The 24,910-nt window shown below is 42.7% G+C and overlaps 2 protein-coding genes across 8 annotated transcripts in view; one reads left to right on the plus strand and one right to left on the minus strand.

Annotated features, from left to right (window-relative positions):
• Window positions 1-7,548: 7,548 nt before the first annotated feature.
• On the minus strand, window positions 7,549-23,337 carry ggps1 (geranylgeranyl diphosphate synthase 1). Of its 3 annotated transcripts, XM_061086668.1 has the most exons (5): window positions 20,262-20,381; window positions 17,073-17,213; window positions 16,638-16,731; window positions 15,482-15,552; window positions 7,549-9,162 (listed from the first exon to the last, which is right to left on the minus strand). In XM_061086668.1, exons 2-5 carry the CDS (start codon window positions 17,082-17,084, stop codon window positions 8,359-8,361), a joined length of 981 nt encoding a protein of 326 aa, XP_060942651.1. In that variant the 5' UTR covers window positions 17,085-17,213; window positions 20,262-20,381; the 3' UTR covers window positions 7,549-8,358. The 3 variants fall into 3 exon arrangements, with proteins under 3 accessions (XP_060942651.1, XP_060942653.1, XP_060942652.1); XM_061086670.1 differs by lacking the exons at window positions 17,073-17,213; window positions 20,262-20,381 and adding an exon at window positions 23,281-23,337; XM_061086669.1 differs by lacking the exon at window positions 17,073-17,213 and having other exon boundaries at window positions 20,018-20,381.
• The window catches only part of arid4b (AT-rich interaction domain 4B), a 37,793-nt gene continuing 33,640 nt past the window's right edge, over window positions 20,758-24,910 (plus strand). For all 5 annotated transcript variants that reach the window (XM_061086663.1, XM_061086664.1, XM_061086665.1 and 2 more), the window contains exons 1-2: window positions 20,758-20,951; window positions 22,974-23,022. In XM_061086663.1, the coding sequence (XP_060942646.1) occupies window positions 23,017-23,022 (6 nt within the window). In that variant the 5' untranslated portion in view covers window positions 20,758-20,951; window positions 22,974-23,016. The remainder of the gene's footprint in view (window positions 20,952-22,973; window positions 23,023-24,910) is intronic.

The raw sequence follows: 24,910 nt of genomic DNA on the forward strand, positions 1-24,910 counted from the left end.
ATTCATTTTAAAAATGTCTTCAGTGGAACAGACAAAAGACTGTGATGGTGTAAAGATGTTTAATCATTTGTTATGTGACAGGGACCATGTGCAATACCAGGTCATCCTATACAGAATCACTGCTGTGAGACTTGAGTATTTCGTAGTATCATTATAACTGGTGCTCTAATATTTGACGGACTCAAACCTCTGGGTCTAAAAAGGGATATTTGATGGTATTTTAAAGACGATTTCTTTACATTGCTGTATTTTGTAAATTATTGTCTTAGGCTTTTCATCCTCTTCACTATTTCTAGATTTATGATGAGCTTTCTCACAAACACACAGTTTGTACTGTAACTGTCGTTGTGCAAATCGTGATGTGGCCTTACTGTGTTTGTTAGGCATCATACATTTGCAACACAAATTTTTTGAAACTTGACAAAGAGACTCGCTAGTTTCACCCTGGTTCTATAAATCCTTCCTCACAGGTAATAAAAAAAACTCTCATGAGAGATTGATTGTCTGTTTTTTCTTTATTTTGGGGACTGCTGCTGATTCCCATGTTGGCTCTGAAGCTCTGTGTGAGCCGTCAGCTCTGCGTAGTCAACGCACAGTCAGCAGACAGACTTTGCTCAGCTGTTAAAAAGAAGACGTACGTTTCTTCTTTTCTTGAAAAGGAATTTGAAATCACTCTGCTCTCCATCAGTGATTGCTGTCAGCGAGTCGTCGCCCACTACTGGAATGATGAAGAGGAAAGCCCGTGGAGCGCTTTAGCCCCAAATTGATCAGTAGCTTCAAATGAATCAATAGGACCGAACACGTGCAGTCAGCAGACACTTTGGAAATGTTGACAAGAACTAAATGTGGAGAGTTTTCCCTCTAAGCAGTTTGTGTGTTTAGGTATAATCATGTGATTGATGCAGAGTCACTACAGTTAGATCACCTCGCATTGTATTTGAGTAAATAACGAAAGATGATGCTGAATATTTACGGAGGATACGAGCAGCTGTTTATTTTACTGAGGCTCGTCCTACCTGCCATGAAATCTATCTCTGCGATTAACCCGACATCGAAGTCCTCTTCCTCCTCATCTCATTCGTGGGCCTGCTCTCTCTCAGCGAGCTGCACGATAACATCACATCCGCAACTGTTCCTCTTTCCCACATAGATAAGGACGACGATTTTCACCCTCATCAGCCTTTTCTCACCGATCTGGCTCCAAGCCCTTCATTGTGAGCCGGGAGGAGCTTGGAAATAACCCGCGCTAGTGGCTTCTTCAGGAGATGAAGTTATGGGATTTCTCTTAAGTTTGATTAATGTTGTGGGGATGTTGTCATTCATTTATGCTAAGTGTTTGAATTATAAGCATTTTCCATATCTGTCCTGTTCTCTCACACGTACTCATCCAACAAGACCATCAAATCAACCGCATCTACCTCTGATGTGAGAAACATTTGTACTTCCATTTTTATCTCCTGCCATTATACACTTAAAGATAGAATTCATATTGTTAATTAATGTAAAGCTGCTTTGTAAACTGCTTTATATTGAGAGGATGTGTTGGAATAAGCGAGAGTTAATCTTGTGTCGAGGGGGAACTCAGCTCTAAGAATTCCTTTTGTTCTCCGACAGATCAATATTTGTGAACATGAAGTCACTACCAAAGCTCCGTGCTTAGAGACTAAAGAAACAGAACTGGAAAAATATTGACCACAAAACCGAGCATAATGGGGGGTGGCGAGGGGGGGGAAGCTCATCCCGCAAAGCCTGAGTATCTGATGCATCCACACGACTGATATAAATAGACCCCACACGTCTTGAATCGTCTCTGCCCTTAAGCGCGTGTGTAATCTTTTCTAAGCGACGACAAGTGTACAATTCCCCCAAACCACTGATTTATTTTCACTCTATTAATATTTTGCCATCAATGTGCAATCATCCGTTTAGCCCGTGACAAGAGCTGCTCGGAGGAAATAAGCGGGAAGTTAATTGTATTTATAAAACCCTTTTCATCTCGAGTCTCACCTCTTCCCCAAACTCATCTTCTCCTCGCACCGCAGATTGAATACGAGACTGTGTTGACTTTACAAATTTCCGTCCCATTTACTTGATGTCTGGTTCTGCCAGACATTTAATTTAACTGGAGTTTGACATTTCTTTTTTAAGTGTTGTCTCATTCCTCCTCACAGACTCGTCAGATCCGTGTAAGTGTTTAACTCTCTGTGGTCCAAATATGAGCTGATTATTAGCTACACAACATGTAAACCAATAATATGATATTTATACAACATTATTCTACAGTTGAATTGTCATTGTTAAGGTTTCTTTGTTCAGGTTTGCGTTTGTACTTCTACCACGAGTTGTTGAAACTAACACATCAACCATTCATCTGTTTCTTGCAGCAAATAACAATATTTCATTACTTTTAACAAACTGCTTCACCTGTTCATCTCTTATATCTTGCTAATTTAACTATTCATCCATCACATTTAACTATTTCAACAATTAAACCATCACTTTTGACTGCTATATGTTTTTTCACTGTTTAACCATTAACAATTTTGACTGTTTACCTGTAGTTTAGCTACTATTTACTTTTATTTCTGCCGTTTATCCATCACTTTTATCTTTATTAACTTTCACTGATTAAATTGATTTGTGGCTTTTAACTATTGCAGCATTTATTCGATTACTTATGACAATTTTAACTCTTTAATCACTACTTTTAAGTTTTCAGCTATTCATACTGTAATTATTTAAATGATTTGATCATTACTGATATCTATTCCAGCTTTAAATACTTTTAACTCTTACAGCTATTTGTATTGTTGACTATTTTAACTATTTAATATTTAGGTTTCCAGCTATTTGTCTAATTGAATTTACCTCTTTACGCACTAATTAACTTTCAATACTATACTTTTAACTATTCCAGTTATTTGTACTTTTAACTTTGATCTAATTATCACTTTTAAATATTCCAGCTACTTATCCATTACCTTTAGCTACTTCTTGTACTTCTTTAGATGCTTGTTAATCAGTCAGCACTCTCAGTTGAAACCACACAGGGTGACAACACTTGAAAGGACAAGCAGCTGTGTATTGTAAATAAACTCAGAAGCAGCATCACATCAGTTAGTTCTCTTATGTGACTGTTGATTTTGTAATAGAGTCTATAAGTAGAAGCTGCTCTTTCGGAACTTGTTCTTAAACTATTCTGAATGAAACAATAGGATTTACCAGCATGAGACTTTATACTTTATAATGAGATTACATGCCACCAGCGAGGACACGTGTAATACCAGTGTGTCTTGTTTCAGCGCACTGAGCCGACCCAGCACATCCCTGATGAAATGAAAACGTACCTGTGGTGTCGGAGTGAAGAGGCCGTGAATCAGATCAGGCTCAGCCGTCCCAGATCTCAGACGGAGAGAGAGAGAGCAGCTTAAACTCTGCTGAGTGGCGTGCATCTGCATACTCATTCAAATAACTGCAGATTCTTCTAGCCTCCTCACAGAGCCTTACACATCGCTGTCAATCAGCCCCCTCGTCTGCATCAGCGCCACCCCCCCCCCCCCACCCCCTCTCCCCTGTGTGCACTAAAACGAGGAGGAAATCATTTATTCATGACGCCCGGCATCAAAAATCAGTATTTGTCTGGGTCTGATTCAAGGCAGTGAGGGGATATTATTAGACGCACAACTATGCCCTAATGGGGCAACATTTCCATTCCCAAACTTGAAATTGCAGCCACAGCTCTCTCTCTCTCTCTCTCATTTCCGTGGGGCGACGCTGACTCGGGCTGCTGAGGCGATGGCTGTCACTTTCTGCAAACATTAGCAGGACATAGCTGCTCCTCGTGTGACAGAGCCGCCGTTGGATGACACATTCGGTGGAGGGCTGGCTGTTAGACACAACACACAATTACACATTCTCATTGTGCGTATTTGACAAAGTGATGCAAAGAGTGAGTGAACCATGAGAACACTTGACCCCTGCTGCAGCCACATGGCAGATTTACCATGACAGTGTTTTTGCGGGACAATCATCTCAGTCATTACCGAACCATTACTGATGATTGTTCTGTCCTAAGAGGATCATGAATTAGCTCATCGGCCTGATGGAGAGATTCTTGGAAAGTGATGCAGCACCGTATATGGAGGAAATGCTGAGATGTCAGCAAAGTGAGTGCAGCTGCCCTCAGTTCAGCTTTCACGAGTTACTCCGGCAATTACGTGCTGCACTTAGACAAGGATGGAAGGCTTGCAGGAGAAAGATTAATTAAAAAATAATTGATGCAGCAAAACACGAGACGTTTTAGTCCCCAGTGTGGTTTAAGCTCCACAAAACAGACTTTCCCCATGATGCAGCTCATTCAGGATTATTTTTCTTAGACTTTAAAAAAGCCCCTAATGAGCCACAAGCCGAGCTGAAGACAGTTTCATGTAGGCGACAGTTATTAGAGGTAGAAACAAGTGGGTATTTTTCATTTCTATTTTTGCCCAATGAGACTTGAGGTTTATACATATAACTGAGTGCTGTCAGAATAATTTATGAGAAGAAGTGTTGCTGTGGAAACACTGACATGAAGACGATAACCACACCCGCATGAACATTGTAAGGTGATGGGAGCTTTTTATATGAAGTCCATGCAACAAGTGATATTAATGTTTAATTGATTTTTTAACAAATGCCACAATAAGACCAAATCAACAGTGAACTTATCCGGCTAATGAGGATACAGCATTGTTGCACCAAACCAGTGACGGAAAAAAGTCCCAAACAAATCTCCAACTGTTCGAAGTTACTGAGCTTTGTTTGGGAGTGAAACTATATATTTGTGACCTATTTAAAAAGATGTCACGGGTAAGAAAGAATGGGTTTGGACAGAGAGCAGCTGCAGCCTGAGGAAGTGTTGGTTGAGGTCATTTCACGGAATTGTTTGACAATAACTGGTATAAACATGGCTGTGAACGAATGAATGATTCTCACCCTGAATACATATTTAGTGTAAAAGTGATTCAGTTCAAACCACATTGAAACCATTCAGGAGTTTTTTTCCCCTCAGAGTTTCTTTAGCTGGAATAAAACGTCCTGCAAGTTGCTCCAGTGGAGCAGCTCAGCAGCTCAGCAGCAAATTACTCTGAGGTGTGAATGTGTCAAACTGTACATCTGTCAAATAAAGTGCCCCTGAAAAAAAACTGCAGAAAGCTTAACCATAGTGAGTACATTTAAAAAGTAAAAGGTAAAACAACTCTAGGCAGTGAAATTTCAATTTAGTAGAATCAAAGGGTGTAATTTTGGGTTGAACACCGGGGGCGATTGAGGTCAAATGGTGAAACACTCTAAATTATTACTTATTACACTTGAAATCCCTTAGAAATAATACGAAAATAATTTGCCCATCATAAATGCCAGATAGTATAAAGTAGCTTTTAGGCAAAGTAGCTATAATAAAAATGGGGGTGAAATGTATTCTTTGTTCGTGCTGCAATAACTGAATCAAGAAACCCACCACTTTATGATAACAGCTTTATTTTTAAAAGTTAATATTTTTCCTTCAGTGGGACGATGTGGCCATTGGGGGTCGTACAGGTCGGATTTGATTATCGGCGGGGTCCTACCCCCCCCAACCACCCCCTGTAAATTACGCCCAAGGCAGAATCACCAGAAACAGTGAAATCAGTGAAGGTCGACAAACACAGCAGCAGCATCTATTTCCCATTCTCAGCCATGAGGTTTTCAAACTTGTGTTGCTGCCACAAGAATATTCATGAAACATCCGCTGGAGTGCTACCAAGCAACACAAACGAGTAACACACAGCCCAGTGATAAATAATCCAAAGCTTGCAGAGGATGAGGGAGACGGTGAGCGAGCCTTGTCGCTCCACGCACAATAAAGCTATTCTGTTTTGCTTCCAAAGAGAACTCAGACACTGTGGGTGGAGAAAATCAATCCAGTCGACCCAGAGTGTGGGAGAGGAGGAATGAGAACCGTGAGAGGCTTTGATTGTGATGGACTTAAGTCGTCTCTGCAAAACAGCCACTTCATACGTCTCGGCTGTTTATCAAATCAGAGGAAGCATTTGCATCACATTTTCCCAGCACTTGTGGCTGCTTGGAAGGAAAATTAGCAAAGGAGCCGGTCCCTTAGATTTTCAAGAATTTGACATTTTGATGAATAGATTTTCAGAGGAGCCTCAACTCAATCCCCACCTCCCGCAGAAGAAAAACTCCCACACGATTAATTGAATTGCAGCCGTCGGGAGCAATGGCTTCAGTGAGTCAACAGAGCTGCCTGGGGCAGATAGCCTCTGTCCACAGGGCTGCGCTGCCTTCTCTGCGGCTCAGGACACATCCCACAACAGTACAAACAGATAATACAGGGTTTAAATGACTGGTGCCCCCGTGGGCAGCGATAAGAACACCAACCACATCCATAGGCACCACCCTGTGAATAGATTCCTCAGAGGTAAACATGCAGCAGGTTGTTTTACAGTCACGCCTCACCTCACATCTTGCACTGTGCAGTTTGTTTGCACTTGCTTAAGTATCACACACGGATCTAAGGCTGCAGGGGAAGATTTATGGTTAAATAAAGTGTGGATAATCATGGTTCCATGTGTTTGAGAGGTGTGTGTGTGTGTGCACGGTTGGGGTAGATTTGTGGGAGCGGGACCCCAGACAGGGTTTCTGCAGCTTTCAACAAGATCAATTTAAGACTTTTCAAGAGGTGGACGGATATGAAGGAATATCCGAGACCCGATATTATGGCTCATGTTACTCGTTGGTCTTGCTTTGGTTTAATAATATTTTATTTTGAGTTTCACATACCATTTACTCAACAAAAAGTCAACAAACAAAACGTCTTTTTAGTAGTTTTGATTGAATAAGACCTATAATTTACACTAATATATTATGAAAAAACATTTTTACACAAAGAAAGTAACAAACATTGACATAATTAAGATGTATTTAAGACCTCGTATTCGCTATCTTAACATGAAACTTTCTAGGGCCTAAAATTGTGATTAAAATGTTGTAATCCCCCTTCAGCCCATATGCTTGTGTGGGTTTGCTCCAGGTGCTCCAACCTCCTCCCACAGCACAGATTGGGGGTTTGATTAATTGGAAGCTTAATTGTCTGTGGGTTGTTTGTCTCTATGTTGACCCTGTGATTGGCTGGTGACCTGTCCATGGTGGCTCCAGCTCCCCCCACAACCCTCAAAGGATAAGCAGTAAAGACAATAGATGGAATCTCAGCCTTTCTTACTTTTTTTTTTTTTTTTACATTTTAAGATTGTTATAACCTTCTAAATAAGATATCAAGACCAGCACAGGGAGGAGCCCTTAAGTTCAGGAAAAGGTTACTGACACAAATTCCAACTTCTTGATTTTCAGTTACACCCATGTGCTCAGCAGATGGCACTGCTCATCACTAGAGGAGAGTCCCTACTCTTCTCTGTCACTTTAAAAAAACCTATTCAGTTCAGTGACGACTGAAACTGGCTCGGATTCCTCAGACAGATGTAGAACTTAGTTTTAGAAGTCAGACGAGCCTGCAGGTTATTCTTAAATGTTTGTTTTATTCAAGAGATGCAAAGAACAACAGCACAAAGTCCCCATTCCAAACATTGGAGATGTGAAGAGCTGCGCTGCATCTGAACAAAAGACCAAAGCCTCAACACAGTATTCATAAACAGCTGAGCAAAAACAACTTGAGTGCTTCTTTGAATATAATACCAACATGTTACTTCACAAGTAGACGATCGACTTGCAGGTCTGTTCCACGGGATTGGCACTCTGGCGGCTTCACGATTAAGGATCCGCAAATCACACATCATACGCTCGACACATCCATCCATCCAATCGTATCTTAAATAACACACCCAGCTTTCACTCTGCGCTACATACACTTCACACTTTTAATTTGGTGGCAAAACATGAGAAAATACATTTATATGCACTGTATCGCTCATCAGAAGCTCATATCAAGGCTCCCAAGCTTTTTCCATTTTCATGAGAAGCAAACGTAAGTCTGTAGGAAGTTCTTTTGTATTTTGATTACATTGATGGTGCAGATACACGTGAATACAAAAATTGGTGATGAGTACTTTGTTAAGCAACACTTGGAGGATGCTGTTAAGCACAGGAGATAAAGGCAACATTTGGGACTGCTCCTGAATTCAGTCAAAGCAGTCTTCTAGAATTCATGTGTTCAACTTCTATGATTGTGACTCGTAAAATTTAACAATATGTGTGTTGTGCTTTCTTAGGAATGTGTATGTCTGCATCAGTGTTGTCAGTGAAGCTTGTGTGTTAGTGGAGTGTGGAGGGTCAGTATGTGGGTAATGCAGCAGTGACAGCTGGATGAGGTCAGTGGTTTTCGCTGGAGTGCGGCTCAGGACTGGACTCTGCCGTTGCTTCAGCCTTGTGATGCATTTTGCTGAGGTGTGTGACCAGGCTCTCCAGCTGAGGGTTCCCCCCACACTGCTCGATGAGACGGTACGTCTCAATCTCCAGGTCCCGCAGAGTCTGACGGGTGTAGGCAAACGAGCCGATCTTCTCCATGTAGTCCACGCAGTACTTTTTGATATCCATGTTCTCCGTGCGCTGCCTCAGGATGTTCTGCACCTGGGTGCTCTCTGGACGCGACCATATGGCATGAATGGTGGGGAAAGAGAACTTGCCCTCGGTGAGGTCCTCGCAGAAGCTTTTGTTCTCGCTGTACTCGCGGGAGCTCAGGTTGGCGTAGTCATCGCGGATCTGGAAGAAGAGACCAAGCGTGTTCAGGAGCGGTTTCAGGTCTTGTTTCCAATCGGAGAAGAGCTGCATCAGGCCCACAGCCAAACCAAAGAGCCCCCCAGTCTTCTGCAGCACCATGTTGCGGTACTCCTCCTCGGTGGGACAAGTGTAGGTGTCCCTCCAGTGGATGTCCAGGCCCTGGCCACGGTGCAGCTCCAGTAGTTGCTGGGTAAACATTGGGACGGCCTCGGGGTGCTCCAGGGTTAGCACCTTCTCCAATCCCAGGAAGTAGACGTAGTTGGCTGAGTTGATGACGGAGGGAATGCCGTAGATGCTGTGGGCCACGGGGAAGCCACGCCGCAGCTTGGAGCTGTCCTCTATGTCATCTATGAGCAGGCTGGCGTTGTGCAGCATCTCCGTCACCTGGATGATCACCTGGAAATCATTCCAAAAAAAAGGAAGAGCGTTAATCTATTTTCTCTTGAACTAGTAACAGAGGCAGTAACAGGTTCTTGGGAGCTTTGTGTAAATTATGCATTACAACTTGTAAACAGCAGAGGGTGCCATGTCTTCACGGTTCCACTGAGTCTTAAATTGTTCTTGATGAATGGAAGCAGGCAGTAAGTCAGAGCGAATAAAGAGTTCAGCAGAGACACACACCGCAGGCCTGTCAAAATCACATTCAGTTTAAGACATTTTATCTGGTTTTGCTTTAAAACTCGGATTTGCGGGAAACAAAGAGAAGCAGAGACACGGAGAGTAAGCGAGAGCAACTGGCTTTATGAGTTTAGAGGAAATGTCACATGACCAAGCTGTTAGAGGTGACCCTGCTGTAAAGAGAATGACCGGGCCTGAGGACTTGACCTCGGAGCCCTAACGACCAGAGTTTTGACAGACTCCAACAGCTTTAATACACTGCGACCCTGGACCAACCATAACACGCATGCACTGCTGCAGTGAGTCAAGGGTATTGTAGAAAAACACACACGGCGTAGATACTTGAGATGCCTGCTGAACTCGTGTCAGGAGTCATTTATCAGTCTAGCACACAGCCATCCACTGTGAAACATCCTCTGTCTGAAAACCAAAGTTGGCTTTGTCTCAGGTCGGCATTTGACACTAAGCAGCCAGGGTGTCAATCAGGTGTCTGTTGTCCTGAGCTGGCAGTGCAGCCTGCTGGAGTGCTCTGCTGATTTAAAACACAAGTGGTGTGGCCTGGTAATGAAAGCTGTTTGTACGTGGCTGGGGGAGCACAAAGAGACGTTCAGTGGATCGGGCAGATGGTCAAGACTGGGCCAGCTGAGCAGTTTATCCGCCAAACGCAACCTTTCCCTCGGCAGGGTCCCCGACACTTGCTCACCCTGCAACCTCAGTGAGCCACTCACAAGACAGCAGTGAGGGGGGGGGGGGTTGCTAGAGCTACAATGAATGCACACACGAACGAGGGAGGAATATTATTACATAGAAGACAAAAACACAATTGAGGATTCAAAGGTTCACTGCAAACAGACTGTGGCCTATGTGAACTATAAGTCAATAAACAATTTCAAATGGTGAAAAAAAAATGTGTTACAGATAATGTTCAGATGTTGTGATATGGAATTACTTGAGGTTTTAGGCTACAACTGCATTATTTCATAGGGGATCTGAACTTTTTCATTTATGTTGTGTTCCATCTTCATTTACTATGAGTAACCAGTACGTTTTGGTTTTAGAACAGTTCTTCCTTAAAATGAAAATATCTAAACATGACTACACATAGTTTGTCGACTTCTGTACTTCAATTTTCCCAACTAAAATTAAAACCGAGAAAAATCCACAACTTTTGGACGTTCCATTTTGGACGCCTTTCAAGTTAGTCATTTCCACTTTGCCTGTGACCTTGCCTGTCTCGGCTATATTTCTGGGTTAAACAATGTATGGCAAAGGAAAAACACACTGCTAGCCAGTTGGCTGTTTCTTCTTTCCACATTTTGTATTGTAATGGATCACAATTAATCATTGTTTGCTGCGTAACGTGAATAAAACTCATAGGGGATATTCACTTAATTCTCTAACCTAGTGTCATCTATAGTGATGCTTGAACCTCTGCAGCAAGCTGATACGTGTTATCTTTGTACCAAGATTATTCATACAGGGCCTGTAGTTGCAGAGATGTACTACTACTATATACTGGCAGGAGCCTGGGAAAAGACCAGATTTAAAGAGGTTAAAGAACAAAATGAAGATGTAGTCACCTGGCAAACATTTTACCAAAAATAAATCCGACCCCAGAGAAGTGAAGGAGCCTTCACAGCTCCGAGAGGACATCGGTCATCACCAGAGGTTATTGATGCAGGAACTCACTGTTTGCCAAAGCTACAATCAGTTATCCGTTAAGAATGCAGTGAATCCTTCACAACAAACTGGTCCAGTATATTGAAGGGGAAATAACAGACAAGTCACCCATGTGCACAGATAAACCTCATTCAATAAGAATAACTCCAGAAGGTGCTGAGTACAGTGGTTAACCACCGAAAGTATGTCCGAGAGCAGGATTACAGGGTTATTTAACACAGTTGTATTGTGTGATCACACTAGTTTCTGTCAAATTTTCCATTAGCCACAGATTTATCTTGAGTCTCTTTTAAATCATGAATTGTTTTTGACATTGTATGGTAGAGATTAAATATGTAACTTGGGCCGCGAAGGGGTTTCTCTATTAAAATAACAAAAAGACCTAATTTGATGATGCTGTGAAGCACTGTGGGATCATGGGAGTTATAGTCTTCACTGGCATTGTAGATGAAAATCTACCTGATGGGACTCAGTTTAAGTTTTATTCATGTTATGCAGCAAACGGTAATGAATAATCATGATCCATTACAACGGACCATTACAAACAGAGGAAAAAACAACTCAAAATTTATTGTTGGATAATGTAAGTAAACAAAATATATAACATCTATTGTGGAAGATTTTAATGAGGGATTGTAACATATTACATCTAGAAGCCCAAGACATATTTTTACCATGTAGACAGTGGAGCCCTGATTAACTGAAGGTACAGGGTGATCCTGCAGGTTTAGTAGATTAGGTGGACCAGCTCACTAGAGATAAACAATCCTTCACTGTCATAGTAAAAATTAATACACTTCAATAGCACAACAGAGGAGCTACTTTGAATTGTGAAGCTCATATTTAATGAGTGTGGCTGTTGTTTATTCATCGCTTAACTGATCACAAGATGAGTGTCAGTGTATATGTCAGGCTGACTACCATTTCCTGTCGACAAGAAAAATACCTTCTATGCAAATTTATCACAAAAGTACAGTCTAGCCTGATCAGCCCTTTATGCACAACAATTTGTTACATAATACAAGCCCAACTTCTTATCTGGTCTGTGCAATGATAATCCTCTGCCATATTTCAGGCTCTAAAAAAAATATGACCTGTCTGAGAGGGATAACTTAATTATAACAAGAAGCTCTGAGCCCGAGGCGGAAGACATTCCCACGAATGACACATGATGTCAAAGTGAGAGACGGGAGGCAGCATATAAAAGCTAACCTTTTCTAAACTGTCAGAGAGAACAAGAGGAAGCCAGTCAGCTAAAAGGTTGCAAGGCAACTGATGTGTAAGGAGGGAATTTCCTACTACACAGCACACAAGCACATATGGGGTTTGAAAGAAGAAGTAAAAAAACGCACTGCGAAATGAATGAGGCCGTGTGCCACTGTCGCTGCCTCCATCTATCTGAAGGCACGGTTGTTTCCATGGCGGCCACTTCTTTGCAGCAGTGTGCTAATGATGATGAGAGGAGTGCTCTCAGTCTGCACGTTGGGTTCAGCCGGAGTTTACAGAGCTGTTATACAGAGATAGAGGGTTTGAGACAGAGGGGGCAACGTGGGGAGATGGTTCTTTGATATGTGAGGTAGATTAAACCTCAAGTACCTGCTGTACAATAACATGGAAATTCTGTCTGAAGGGGAATTATCAGGAGAACAAAAAGAAGATATGGACACAATCTGAAAATTGTCAGCACTTCAGTGAGGAGCTGTGTGGTGTGTGATTATTTAAAAAAATCCCACTTTGAATGTTGAATTGCTCTTCTTTAAATTTGCAAATTACACCATGACACTAAGTACATACAGGAAACACAGATTTGTCTCCATATCTTCGCTACTAGATGAGGGACTATTTTGCCACGATAATGCTTATGATATGAGTATAAGGTCAATGGTCTGATCTAACAAAGGGGGCAGTAGTGAGTGTCCTGCTCAATAACACCACTAAATCCCCGAATAGTTAATTTGTAAATCATTTATGAGTGAGGAGAAGCAGGAACGCCAAACAGACGGAATAATTCATGGTTCACTGATTTCTATGAGTGTGTAATTTGGTGCAGCTTGATTGAATTTAGGGGAATGTTGGGCATTGGCAGAGCTATGCGCTCCACTGGGTACCAGTCTAGTTTAAAACTGTCACTTACACGCTTCTCGAACGAGATCGTACCCGCTCACCATAGATATAAAGAGCATCATTCTCACTGATGCAAATCAGTGTACCACAAACTAAACTAATCTTCAAAGCCGCTATTTTCAGGCTAAAAATTTTTGCAGTGCAGCTTTAAGGATTTCTATAAAGAAAAACTTTAAAGGATTAATATCATGTGGCTATACTTTAAAGCCTTTGGAAGTAAATTTCTCAGCAACTCACATGTAGTGAGTTAAAAAAGATTAGTGAATAATTTACTGACACCTCAACTCACTGGGACGTCTTGCTTTCACTCTCTCCAGAAACCCAAAACCACTCTTATTAGAAACTCAGCAGATTCCTGCTCAAACTGATTTTTGTTCTTTCCAGACGACGCTGAGGAATAAGAGAAGGGAAAACTTCAGCCATTTGTCTGAGTAGTACTTGTAGGAGGGGTGAGTATCACATGACTAGCATGCACACACACACGCGCGCGCACACACACACTCATAAAGGACAAGATGAGTCCACAACATGCGCAACAATACAGGAAACAGAAACTGACGAGAGTAAAAGTAGATTTTCACAGTAAAGCGTTTCTTTTTTTTGTACATATTCTAATACAAAACAAAAGTAATTCTTTTAATTTTGGATACTATTAACATACAAAACCTGACAGTCGCTATCATGCTATAAGTGATTGTGGAACATCTTTAATGTTGTTTAACATCAAAATGCTATTAATCTGAACAGAAATGATAAACACTGTTTTTGTGGGCAGGTTCATTCTCTTTGATGAAAGGAAACTGTATATGGTTCTATTGTATAATGTATTTGTTTGTATTGTGGCCAACTGTGACATTTACAGCTGGCACCGTTTTACTTCCCTTTGTTTTACCTTCCTACATAATTTAGAGAAGAGCTCTTTATGATATTATTAAATAAAGTTATTGTTAATGTGCCCCCGACTGAGTGAACAGAAAACCCTGAGTCGTGTGTTGACACCTTTAAATGAAACAGCATTCTTGTCAGAAAAAGCCTTTTCAAAAATGATGAACAGAGAACAAACAGTGCAGGTGTTTTTAATGAACCCACAGTTGGCAAATTCCAGTGTGATTCTTTGAATCATAATTCTACTAACGATTCATGATTTAGGAAGCAAAATTCGTTAATGGCCCTATTAGTGACTTTTTGGAGAATAACTGCAGTCATTTTGACATTAAATTCATTCTGAACTGGCATGGATCCTTATTCAAGATTAATTGGAGCTCTCGTCGTTCTGAAGATAAGAAATGAGTCTAGGAAATGGTTCAATAAAACCCGATCAGACGTGACCACAGCACCTGATGTCCTGATCTGACACTTGGTATCAAGAAAGCTGCTGGAACTCAGAGGGGCCTGTATGCAAGAATGTTCAAGTCAGTTGCTACAGACACTTTCCAGAACTTTTCCTGCCATCCTGCTAGTAAAATGTTATAATAACAAAATTGGATTGCCCATGTGAGAATACAGAGGGGTGAAATATCTCAGGATGAAAAAAGAGGTATCATACATGTAGAAGATGCCTACGAAGACGTTGAGTTGAAAAGATACCAAGATTCAAGATCTCTTGGTGTTTTTGTGCTGTAAACAAAAACCCTGCTTTCCACAGTGGATTTTAAACATCTTGTTCTGCAACCTGTATGCTCTATCCATGCGCCACCCCTTGCCTAAATGTTTTGGAGATTTTCCTGTTGATGTGAACGCACCCCACCCGAACAATCTCCTGCTGCGTTCTTCGTATGTGAAAGACAAACCCCACAAAAATATAAGAACCCAATTTTCCAGAGATCTGCCTGAGTCCATGTCTAAAACCAACTTAAATCACATCAAGTGATGTCCATTGTTCTGCAACTGGCTCAACAGCCTTTCACCACAGCAACACTTGATCTTTTTGATTTGTCCCAGAAAATCTGTGATATGGGCATCGACTCAGAGGAGACAGGCTGTGCCTTTATGCAGTAAAACCTCACGATCATCTCTTAAAACAACAAACTGATGCATCCCCCCAACTCTGCAACAGGAGCATCATAGACATTTGTTTAAAACAGCATAAAGGCAAAGCTGCATTTTTAACCAAAAGATCAAACAAATATAGAATGTATTCCACTTGATCCTCAGCTGCATCAACAACCCAAGCATCAATCACATTTATATTCAGCTGAAAAGACAGTTCTGGTTGCATTCAAATATGAATTGCTTCAGGATACAACAAAAACCCCTCTGAATGTTAAGAGACCTGAAATGGCCACTTTCTCACCTGCAGTTTGTCGTCGGGAACATTGAGCCAGTGGTTGAATGCTTGGGCGAGTTTTGTCCTCACTTGCTTCCCTGAGGAAAGAGCAGAAAACAAAAACTCAATTTTCTTAAATTTAGACATATGGACTGTAGTCCGCAAAGAGAAGTAAAAAGATAACCTGCAGCAGTCCTCGACAAGGACTACTGCAGCAAATCATGAGCTCATCCTATGATAAGCAATGGGGTCTTACTGCAGAGGTTTTGCTGATATTAGTATTTTCCCTTTAAGTCTTTACATCACTGATATTTGTTGAGGTCTATGTTGACACAGCTAGTGGGCTATAGCAACATATTCCTAGAGCATCAAACTTTCATGGCACTGATCTCACCCTCTCTGTTAGTTCAGCAAGTAAAAAGCTTAACGGAGAAATTATCAGCCTCACACAGATTCATAACATTTTAAATCCACTTATCAAAAGCAGCTCTGAGCGTATATTAACACGGAAGTATGACAAACTCTCACGTTAAAAATTCCAGAAATTAATTTTCAGAAGAAAGTCAAATGATCGAATTATATGAGTCTAAATGACACAGTGACACTACAACCGGAGAAAAACTATTTCAGCCGACTTGTCCTATTTACAAACACAGGAAATTGTGTTGTTAGATCAGTCACTTCTCCACAGACAAATAGTGACAAAACAGACCTGAAGAAAACGAATAATAAAAGGTGGTCTCCGAAACAGCAGCACAATAGCGGGTAGTTTAAACAACTTAGCCTCGACAATACTGAGATGTTAAACATGTTAAACTCTTGTTTTGTAAACATTTAGATAAAATCATGTTAAAATCATTGCCTACAGTTTCAATGCTGAAATTTAAGTATTACATCAGACAGATATGGTGCCTGCAATTCAATAGCGCAACATAAAACATAATTTACTTGGATTACAGACTGAACAGTTATAAAGGACAAATTGAATGCCTTTACGTTCAAGCTCATGCAACGTCTTCTGTGTGTACACTGCTTTATGCTAATGCCATGAAGCATTAGCACGTCACTTGTGTTAAGCCAGCGGAACTATGATGGATCGAAGGGTCACCAGCAACAAACATGTCTCTTGATAATCTTTCAGCTTTATCACTCTGACTCCCACTAGTCACTGAAAAAGACTCACCTGGCAGTTGCAACAAGTACTTGTATGGCTCCAGCAGAATCCGCTCAGAGGTTGTTCCCGGGTCACAATCCATTGCTTTAAAATGTACGAATAGCTACAATGGAGGAAAAAAGATAAATGAAGACTGTTGTTGAAGGATGAGGTGAGCCAGGTTATGTCACCTGATTCCTGAAATGTTGTAGATCTCTACTTAAAGATGTCAACTTGTCAATGATAACCTAAGCTGGATATTTATACCAGTTCTGAAAGGGGTGTAACAATGCACGTTAATGGTCCTCATAGATGAAGTAAAACCAAAAAGACGACAACTGACATGCAAACAAAATCCCAAACATTTCAGACTAAAAACTAGTGGGAGCTAGTTTTACAAAACCACATTGACAGATAAGACGACCAGAGGTTTGTCACTGTGCTACAGAGGGATGGGAACGTTACCTTGCATAGCATTTCAAATTAAATCCAATCCAATATAGGATACAGTAATCTAGTAATCAATATAGGATTCAGTACAGTATTCTATACAAGACACGCTGTCGCTGGGAGATGTTCCATGCACACCAGTCTCGTCTCATGTCCCTATCAGCACCCCGACCCACAAAATAGACAGCTTTTTAACTAACCATACAGACAGCATGGGGAACCAGTCTGAGTAGATAGAGCCAAAAACAATTTTCAGAAAGGAGAGTATTAACATGACAAGAACTGTGTCAGACTAAAATCCAGTTCAGTGTATCTGACATCCAATATAAAACATAAAATGCTGCAGTACTTAGCAGTACAATACACTACAACTGCATGGGTGTACTTCTATCCATTTATTGTACTTTTTCCTTAGATGGGTTCATTGAGAGATGCAAGCTAATGTGCTGTAGGAAAAGCGTTACATTAAAAACTGCTCCAATTCATCTAAATCAGAATTATAGGTTTTGACAAATGTGATAAATTATGTTCATGATGTAATGAACTGGGAGTCTGACACATGTGCTGAGTCATGAATTCCCTTTTGTATGGCCCGATTACCACATGACTGGATTAAGTTGTGAATCATGCAAATTGATGAGGAGCAATGCAGCATTACAAATAGAAAGGTCTGGCTGCCAGTAGCAGTACATCATTCAACAAATATAAAACTAACTCATTCTCTACACAGGAAGGCTATTTATGAAAATCTCATTAAAAGGCCCAAAAAACATAATTTGTCGCTCACATCCAACTAAAAGTGTGAAACTGCTGTTTTACTAAAATAACAATTCAGTTCAAAAAACCCTACAACCAATCAGATCAACGTAGTATGTGACGTATGTTAAATAAGTGACCATCGGGGCCAGCTGATAAATTAAACCTTTTCCGAATCCCGTAGGAAGGACGGCAAAAACATCTTTTCGATCTATAAATGCATTGATCGTGTTTCTCTGTTCCTCTATCAAAATTAATGCGCTGTCGATGTCTCCTAAGACTCAATTACAGCATCTACACATCTCAGCTCTCCAGCGGCAGGCATGTTTGTGGAAAACAAAGACAACCCAAGCGCTCTTTGATGACGTACATGATTACGTAACTGTTGATCATCTGTCCATCATCGTATAAAGCCCGCCCTGGCAATTTGATTGGTCCGAAAAGCTTCTGTTCTCCCCAAAGGAGCGACTCCAGACCTATATAAACAGTCTATGCTCCAGACCGAACTTCCCGACCGAAAATGTTGTGGGCGGGGCTAAGATCGTCTGGCACCCAGGCTAAAGGCCAATTTATGCTTCTACGTCTTTTCTATTACGGACAGATAAGACCGCCCTATCCGTCGTGGAACGCCCTCTCCGAGCGCCTCGGAGAGCTTTTCGTACACCTCTGATTTTTCTAACTGTCCGTGTTTATGTCGGAGAGCCCACGGACAGACCTTGGCTGTGATTGATCCGCGAACGACATCATTTCCCTACGACGTCATTTCCGAATTTCACATTTCCGGACCTTAAACGTCCTGCTTGACAATAAACCCAAACACAACTACGATTCTACGATTAATGTGACGTGTGTGTTAAGCCAGCGGAGTTGTCCGGCTGATGGTGGCTCGTTAGAGCACTGACGGCATGCGTGCACGGTCACATACGGTTATAACGAGCTTTCAAAACGGCGCTAGCATGCTAGGCTAGCGGGCTAGCCACCATGCTAACTGCGGTGGTAACAGAGAAAAAACCCGCCGTCACGACTTTAATTCCACTTCTATCATGACACTGTTTCTATAATACCACCAGGTTAGAAGCAAACACTGGATAGTAGTAGTTAGTGTCGGGAGTCCCTGCTGACTGTGTGTGGAAGCTGGGAGGGGAGCTAGCTTCAAGCTACACGGAGCTTCAAGCTGTGGAATCAGCAACACAGTTCGGAAACAAGACCGGGGAACCGCTGCGCTAAGAAATGATTACATCACCATTTTGACCCGCTGGGTGTCACTTTATTTAGTTCTGCTAGTTGCCATGGTTCAGTGTGTGGGAGGCAAGCTAACAGAGGTAAACAGACACACGTGGACTTCTTCTTCCCAAATGGGGTAGGCTTCTCTGAGCTCGTCTTCCGTTGCGCCACCTATGGGTTTGGCGGTGAATTTTTTTCGACGTACAGTGGTCGGAGAAGTAAAAATCAAAAAGACTCTTCGCCCCTGTGGAGCCCTCTCCGAGAAACGGATACGTAGAAGCATACTGGAGCCTTTAGTCACTGCAGCTCTGCTTATCATCACTAAATCATCAAATTAATTATCAGACTATTGTGACATTTCCTGTAAGATAACCTAATGTTGCATTTGATTTCAACCAAGTTCCAATACAGAGACAGTGCAACATTGTATTAGGGAAGACCTGCTCCATAGTCAATTATACCGAGTCATCACTGCTTTTGAACAGATGAAACTCTAGCAGAGGAAAGTCTTACTAGTTTACAATGGGCAAATGTAAATTGCAAATAACAAAAAGAAAATTCCAATCAATTACAATAAAAACAATTGCAAAAAACGAATACAAGTGTACGTTATAATTCCACAAAACTTAACTTTGCTTATAACATATATATACACACATTTGATCATCATGATTTACCCTTTAGTCATGTAATTATCACTCTAAAATACCACAACCACATTTCCAAGTTCAGTAATGTCTCTTTCGTACTTACAGTCTGAAGTGTTGATACTTTTAATGTTGAATATTAGCCAAATAGGAAGTTTTTAGTTTGTTGCTGCTTATTGTCCTATAGTGTCCCCATCATGTTGACAATCCCTTTACATTTAAACTTAGAAGACACCTCAAATGAGGTTGGACTCGTAAAGAACCAAATCAATCAGACATACATAGTACAACTTTAAAATGTGACATCCGGCTAATTTCCTAGACACCACCCACCTTAGATCAGGTCTGTCTGCTGACAAGCCGGGTCCTGTGCTCCAGTTAGCCACACTGCTACTCAGCTAGCACGAACAGGCTAAAACAGACGCGCCGCTATACCACCGTTAAAACATTTTTTCCCCTTTCCTTTACAAAATAAAAACTATCCACTGTATCGCTGGTCGACCGAGGCACTCGATATTACTGCCACAGGCACACCTTCATAGTTTCTTTATGAAACGCGAGTCACGGTCTAACTAACCGGATGCTGCGCTAAGCTACAGCGGCTCAGTGCACAAACACCTCCCAACTCAAGTTAGCTTGGACTGTGGGTGTGTACGCCTCGGTTTGCTCACCGAGTACGCGCAGGGTGGGTGGGGAATGTAACATGGGTGCCGCGGACACTGTGTGTTGCAGTCACTTATCCACAACACCCTGTAACTGTCCCTGCCTGCTCGGCAATAGAGAAAAACAACGCGTGTCTGCCTTGTCGGGACAGTCTGTGCACCAAATCGAACACAACTTGTGTTTAAAAGCCGGGGGTTGTAGTTTTTCATCGTCTCCTTTTCTCTGTATTGTGACGACCAACCAGGAGATGACTTCACACTCTCCACTGAGGATATTTTTCTCCCTTATCGACCAATCACCTGCTGCCGGGGCGTGTCCCTTCACCGTGACGGCCAATGGGCGAGCGTGGAATTGGCAGAGGCGGGGTTTAGGTGCCCGTCGTCACTGGCGCTGTGGGGGCGGGGCAGAGGATCACACAGAGCTAGGCTAGAGGAGCTAGTCGAGACAAACAGCAGCGCGCTGCGAAAACCACTTTTACCATCCGCACCCAGCGAGCACCGGGCGCCGACTGGAAAACATCCCATGATCCGCACATAAATGCCCGCATGGATTACTGATACACCTCCGTCGACGAGCAGAAGTCCTTCTCCACTCCGCGGCGTAGGTGAGTGCTGCTTTCTGCTCGGTTCGGAACCTCTTCCCCCAGCTCGCTTCCCCGGAGCCGCTGCCGAGCCAACCTTCACGTTAGCTAACTTGTGAACTAATGCTGCGATGGGGTTTGAGGAAATGAATGGATTCGTAAGGTCGTTCTGAACCGGGAGGAGGCAACTTGCTCGGCTCGGTAACAAAAGTTATGGTGTTAAAGCCAGCCCGGATTAAGATGGTGAGCGCAAGGGAAAGGTTACGCTATTCCCCGGGGGTTGACTAGTCGCTGGACGAGCACCACCAGTGGGAGGGGGTGAGGGGGGGTGTTGTGTTGTTCCGCGGAGGAATCCTCGCAGCGGCTGGTCGTCGTCTGGCTCAGCCGTCAAAAGTGATATTTCCACGGAGCCGCATGATGATGTGATTCGTCGAGTAAAGCGGAGTGTAGTTTCACAGGTACATGGCACATCGTCTGGTGGGGTTTTCTTTTGTGCCACCTCCACCACCACCAGTGTCGTCAGCCCCTAACGGTCGACTCGTCCCGGGGTGGGCTGGAGGAGGAAGCCCACCCGTTCGATCGGTCGTGGCATCGGATGCGAGGTGGACTATTTCCCCCTCTGCTCAGAGGAGACTATTCACTGTGTTGCGTTGTTGCGTGACCAGTATTTTTTTTTTACAACATCACCGCGGCTGCAGGAATCACGAGGGGGGGGAAGCTCTAAATGGAGTCGGTGCTTTAGTTGACCGTGTGTTTTATGAGCACCGGGGGGGGAAAGATGGTCGAGGCTCGGGCTGTAATGGTCGGCGGTGGTCGGTCGCTGTCCGGCGGGTCGTCTGGGGCGGGGGACATTCTCCCTCCGCGGGTCGCTCACCGTCACAAACGAGGGGTTGCGACCTTGTGGCTTCTCTTTCCGATAACGAAACGTTGTGGGGCATTAACCGTATTAACGCGATGTCGCTGCGCCTCTTTTCCACGAGCGTGACCTTGTTGCGAACCGCTCCGTCGACTTGTTTCTTTGTCAGGAGCAGAGCAGTCAGCGGAACAGCCAGCGGAACAGCCAGACCAGGCGACACGGGCAGCGTTCTGTGGAGAAAGAAAGTGACTTTCTCCTCTCTCTCGCTGGACGACTGCCCCCCCCCCACTCTATCCAGCATTTATATATCTAAGAATCCACTGAACGTCTGAGTTGCGTTTGTCTGCCCGCAAGCTGCGTGTTGTTACCGCGAGGCACAGACACGCAAGGGGGGGAAAGGAACAACCGTCTCGAAGCGTGTAGTGTTTGTTTTTAAATGGGGGAGAAAACGAGAGACCCCTGGCAGGAATGGCCGTGGCTCGGGCAGGTGGATTGTCAGCACCGCTCCCGCAATCCCCCGGTGTCGGTGCGGTGAAGTGTTGTAGCCGACTGTCAGCCACAGAAATGGCGTCATCCTCTGCTGTGGAGTCAGTGCGGTGCAGGCACACAGCACGCTGCCCGAGCCACAGACCCGAGCCTCCCTAGTGCCTTTCATCCACTGTGTGTGTCAGTCCTCCACGAAACAACACATTATCTGTGCGTCTCTCTGGAAAGCGTATTGTTACTTCGCGTTTGTCCGCCCTAAGCAGCCACCAGCCCCGGGTTGACTGGCTGCCTCCTTCCCTCCCTCCCTCCCTGGCTGGCTGACTGACTGACTACAGTACACTGGGCATTACATAAACGGCTTTAAGGGCTTCTGCGAATGAGAGTGATCAGCCTGCCACGGCTTCACAGCTATTGTTGGGGAATGTGGTAGCGAAAGCTCCAACACGCATGCATGCCATTAGCCTTCAGGCTTATTAAAAAGCAAATGATCTTTACAACTTTTAGAATCGGTTACAGCCTCGCTTCAGAGTGAATCCTGCAAGGGAAGAGATTTCATGTGCAGCCGACGAGTTGCGTTCATCTACCACCGTGGCATCCAGAAGAAGTGATGTCATCATAACATAACCCTGTGTTGCTGTGGCAGACTGGAGTTGGCACTGTATCTGTGTGATTCCTCTAACAGCTTCTCCATCCTCTGTTTGCAGACCCACTTTCGTCCCACTGGTCGCCTCCAGGACTCATTGAAAGATGAAGGTAGGGTTGCTCATTCATTTTTTCCCCATACATGTATTTTGATGCCACGGGAAACTCAATACCTCCATTTCTGCTGATGCTTCTCATTGTCGTTTGGCTTCTGTATAAACAACAGGCAGTGATAACTTAATAATAACTTTATTTATAGAGCACAACAAACGGGATGCAGAAAGAAGTACATATAAATTGTTAATAACACTAATAGAGATAAAGAACAATAATAGTATGGTACCTCAAATGATGAAAATGGAAACTTACCTTTTAAATTAAAGTACGTTTTTAGCCAAGTCTGTCTCAGGCAGCGTTATTTCCTCAGACGATTCATGCCAGAGCCTTGGGGCCCCTATGGCAAATGCTTGTTCCCCCCCAAGTTTTCAGCCTTGATTCATGAAGGGACAGCCGATCCTTGTCCAAAGATCGTAGGCTGCACAGAGGTAAATGGGAAATTAAAACATCAGAGATAGCCTGTGGCCAGGTCATGACAAGCCTTAGAAGTAAACAGATTTTTTAAATAACCCCCGAAACAAAGTGGGAGTCAATGTACGATAATGATAAAACAGGGGTGTGTGATCGTATTTCTTCGGTACAGGCAAATCAAATACTGCACTGTTGAATTTAACATCAGTACCTTTTATATGCACACAGTCATCATTTCATGAATTAGTCGATAGTGTGAACTTGTACGAAATGTCTTTTTTGCTTTTGTGCAAAGACGGCGAGGTGAGTCTCTTGGACAATGGCCAAAGTAATACATTTATTTGACAAGCATGGTATTGAGTTTCCAGTGGCGGCAGCTGTATTTGCAAACACAATTTGAGAACTGTGATGTTGATGTTATGCTTTGTTATTACATTATATGCTGATATAATGCCTGGAAGTGTTGTGGTATATGTGAATTCATTTTTAACACTGCTTTCGTGGAGTGTGTAATCTAAATATATGACTAAGTTATGGTGCATAATAATAATATATTAATGATTGAAAGTATAAAATACACAAACTATTCTAAGGCTCTGACATTGTGTCCTCCAGCCCTATTCTATTTAAAAGAGTCGCAGCTGTCATTGTTTGAGAGATGGGCTGTGATGCCAGCTATTCAATCGTTTCTTTTAGTTTCAGTGGATCAGTGTTGTGGCAGTTGTTATGACCGCAGGCTGTTGTGTCACTTGTTGTCATGTAAGCCATATGTAGACTACTAACTTTGCAAAGTCTCTCTACTTTCAAATTAATTGGTGTGACATGTGACAGAAACTTGGACTAGATGTGGTGTGTTGTTTTCTAAACTTGTATATATAGTTGCCCATGCTTGTGGGGTGAAGAATACAGCAAGTAGAAGATGTGAGCATTTTGCGATGCAACACTTGGTGTTGGACAAATTAAAAGCTGCTGGTGGTAATGATTTGTAGTCGTGTCATTTTGCTGGTTAATGATGTCGTGCTTGTTGTGGTTAATCAAACTATACCACTGCACACTAATCGACAGTGCTGCACATAGATGCACCATATGAATGTGTGTGTTTATCTCAGCATATCGAAAGATCTGAAAAACAGCTTTTTAGATTTATTTTATATATTTGGTCAAAACAAGGTTGGATGAGTAAATCAGGTATCAAAGCTGTGTGTGTTGCCTGTATCCAAACTTGTCCTGTTGGCAATATTGTCATGAACTGCAGGATGATTTATGGATTTGTAATAACTTGTTTGTTTCACATGGAAGGTAATGGAATTCCGATTGCCACAACTAGAAATACATTTCAAACAACAGAGCATGTAGCCACAGATGATATGCAAACACGCAGAGTTGGCAGATACTTCCCTTATTCACACCGTAGGCTACTTTTGCTGTTTAACTTCCAACAAGTGTCTACTTGACTAAAACTTAACTCAGG

Source organism: Limanda limanda, chromosome 15, assembly GCF_963576545.1.
Source record: "Limanda limanda chromosome 15, fLimLim1.1, whole genome shotgun sequence".
Taxonomy (NCBI): Eukaryota; Metazoa; Chordata; class Actinopteri; order Pleuronectiformes; family Pleuronectidae; genus Limanda; species Limanda limanda.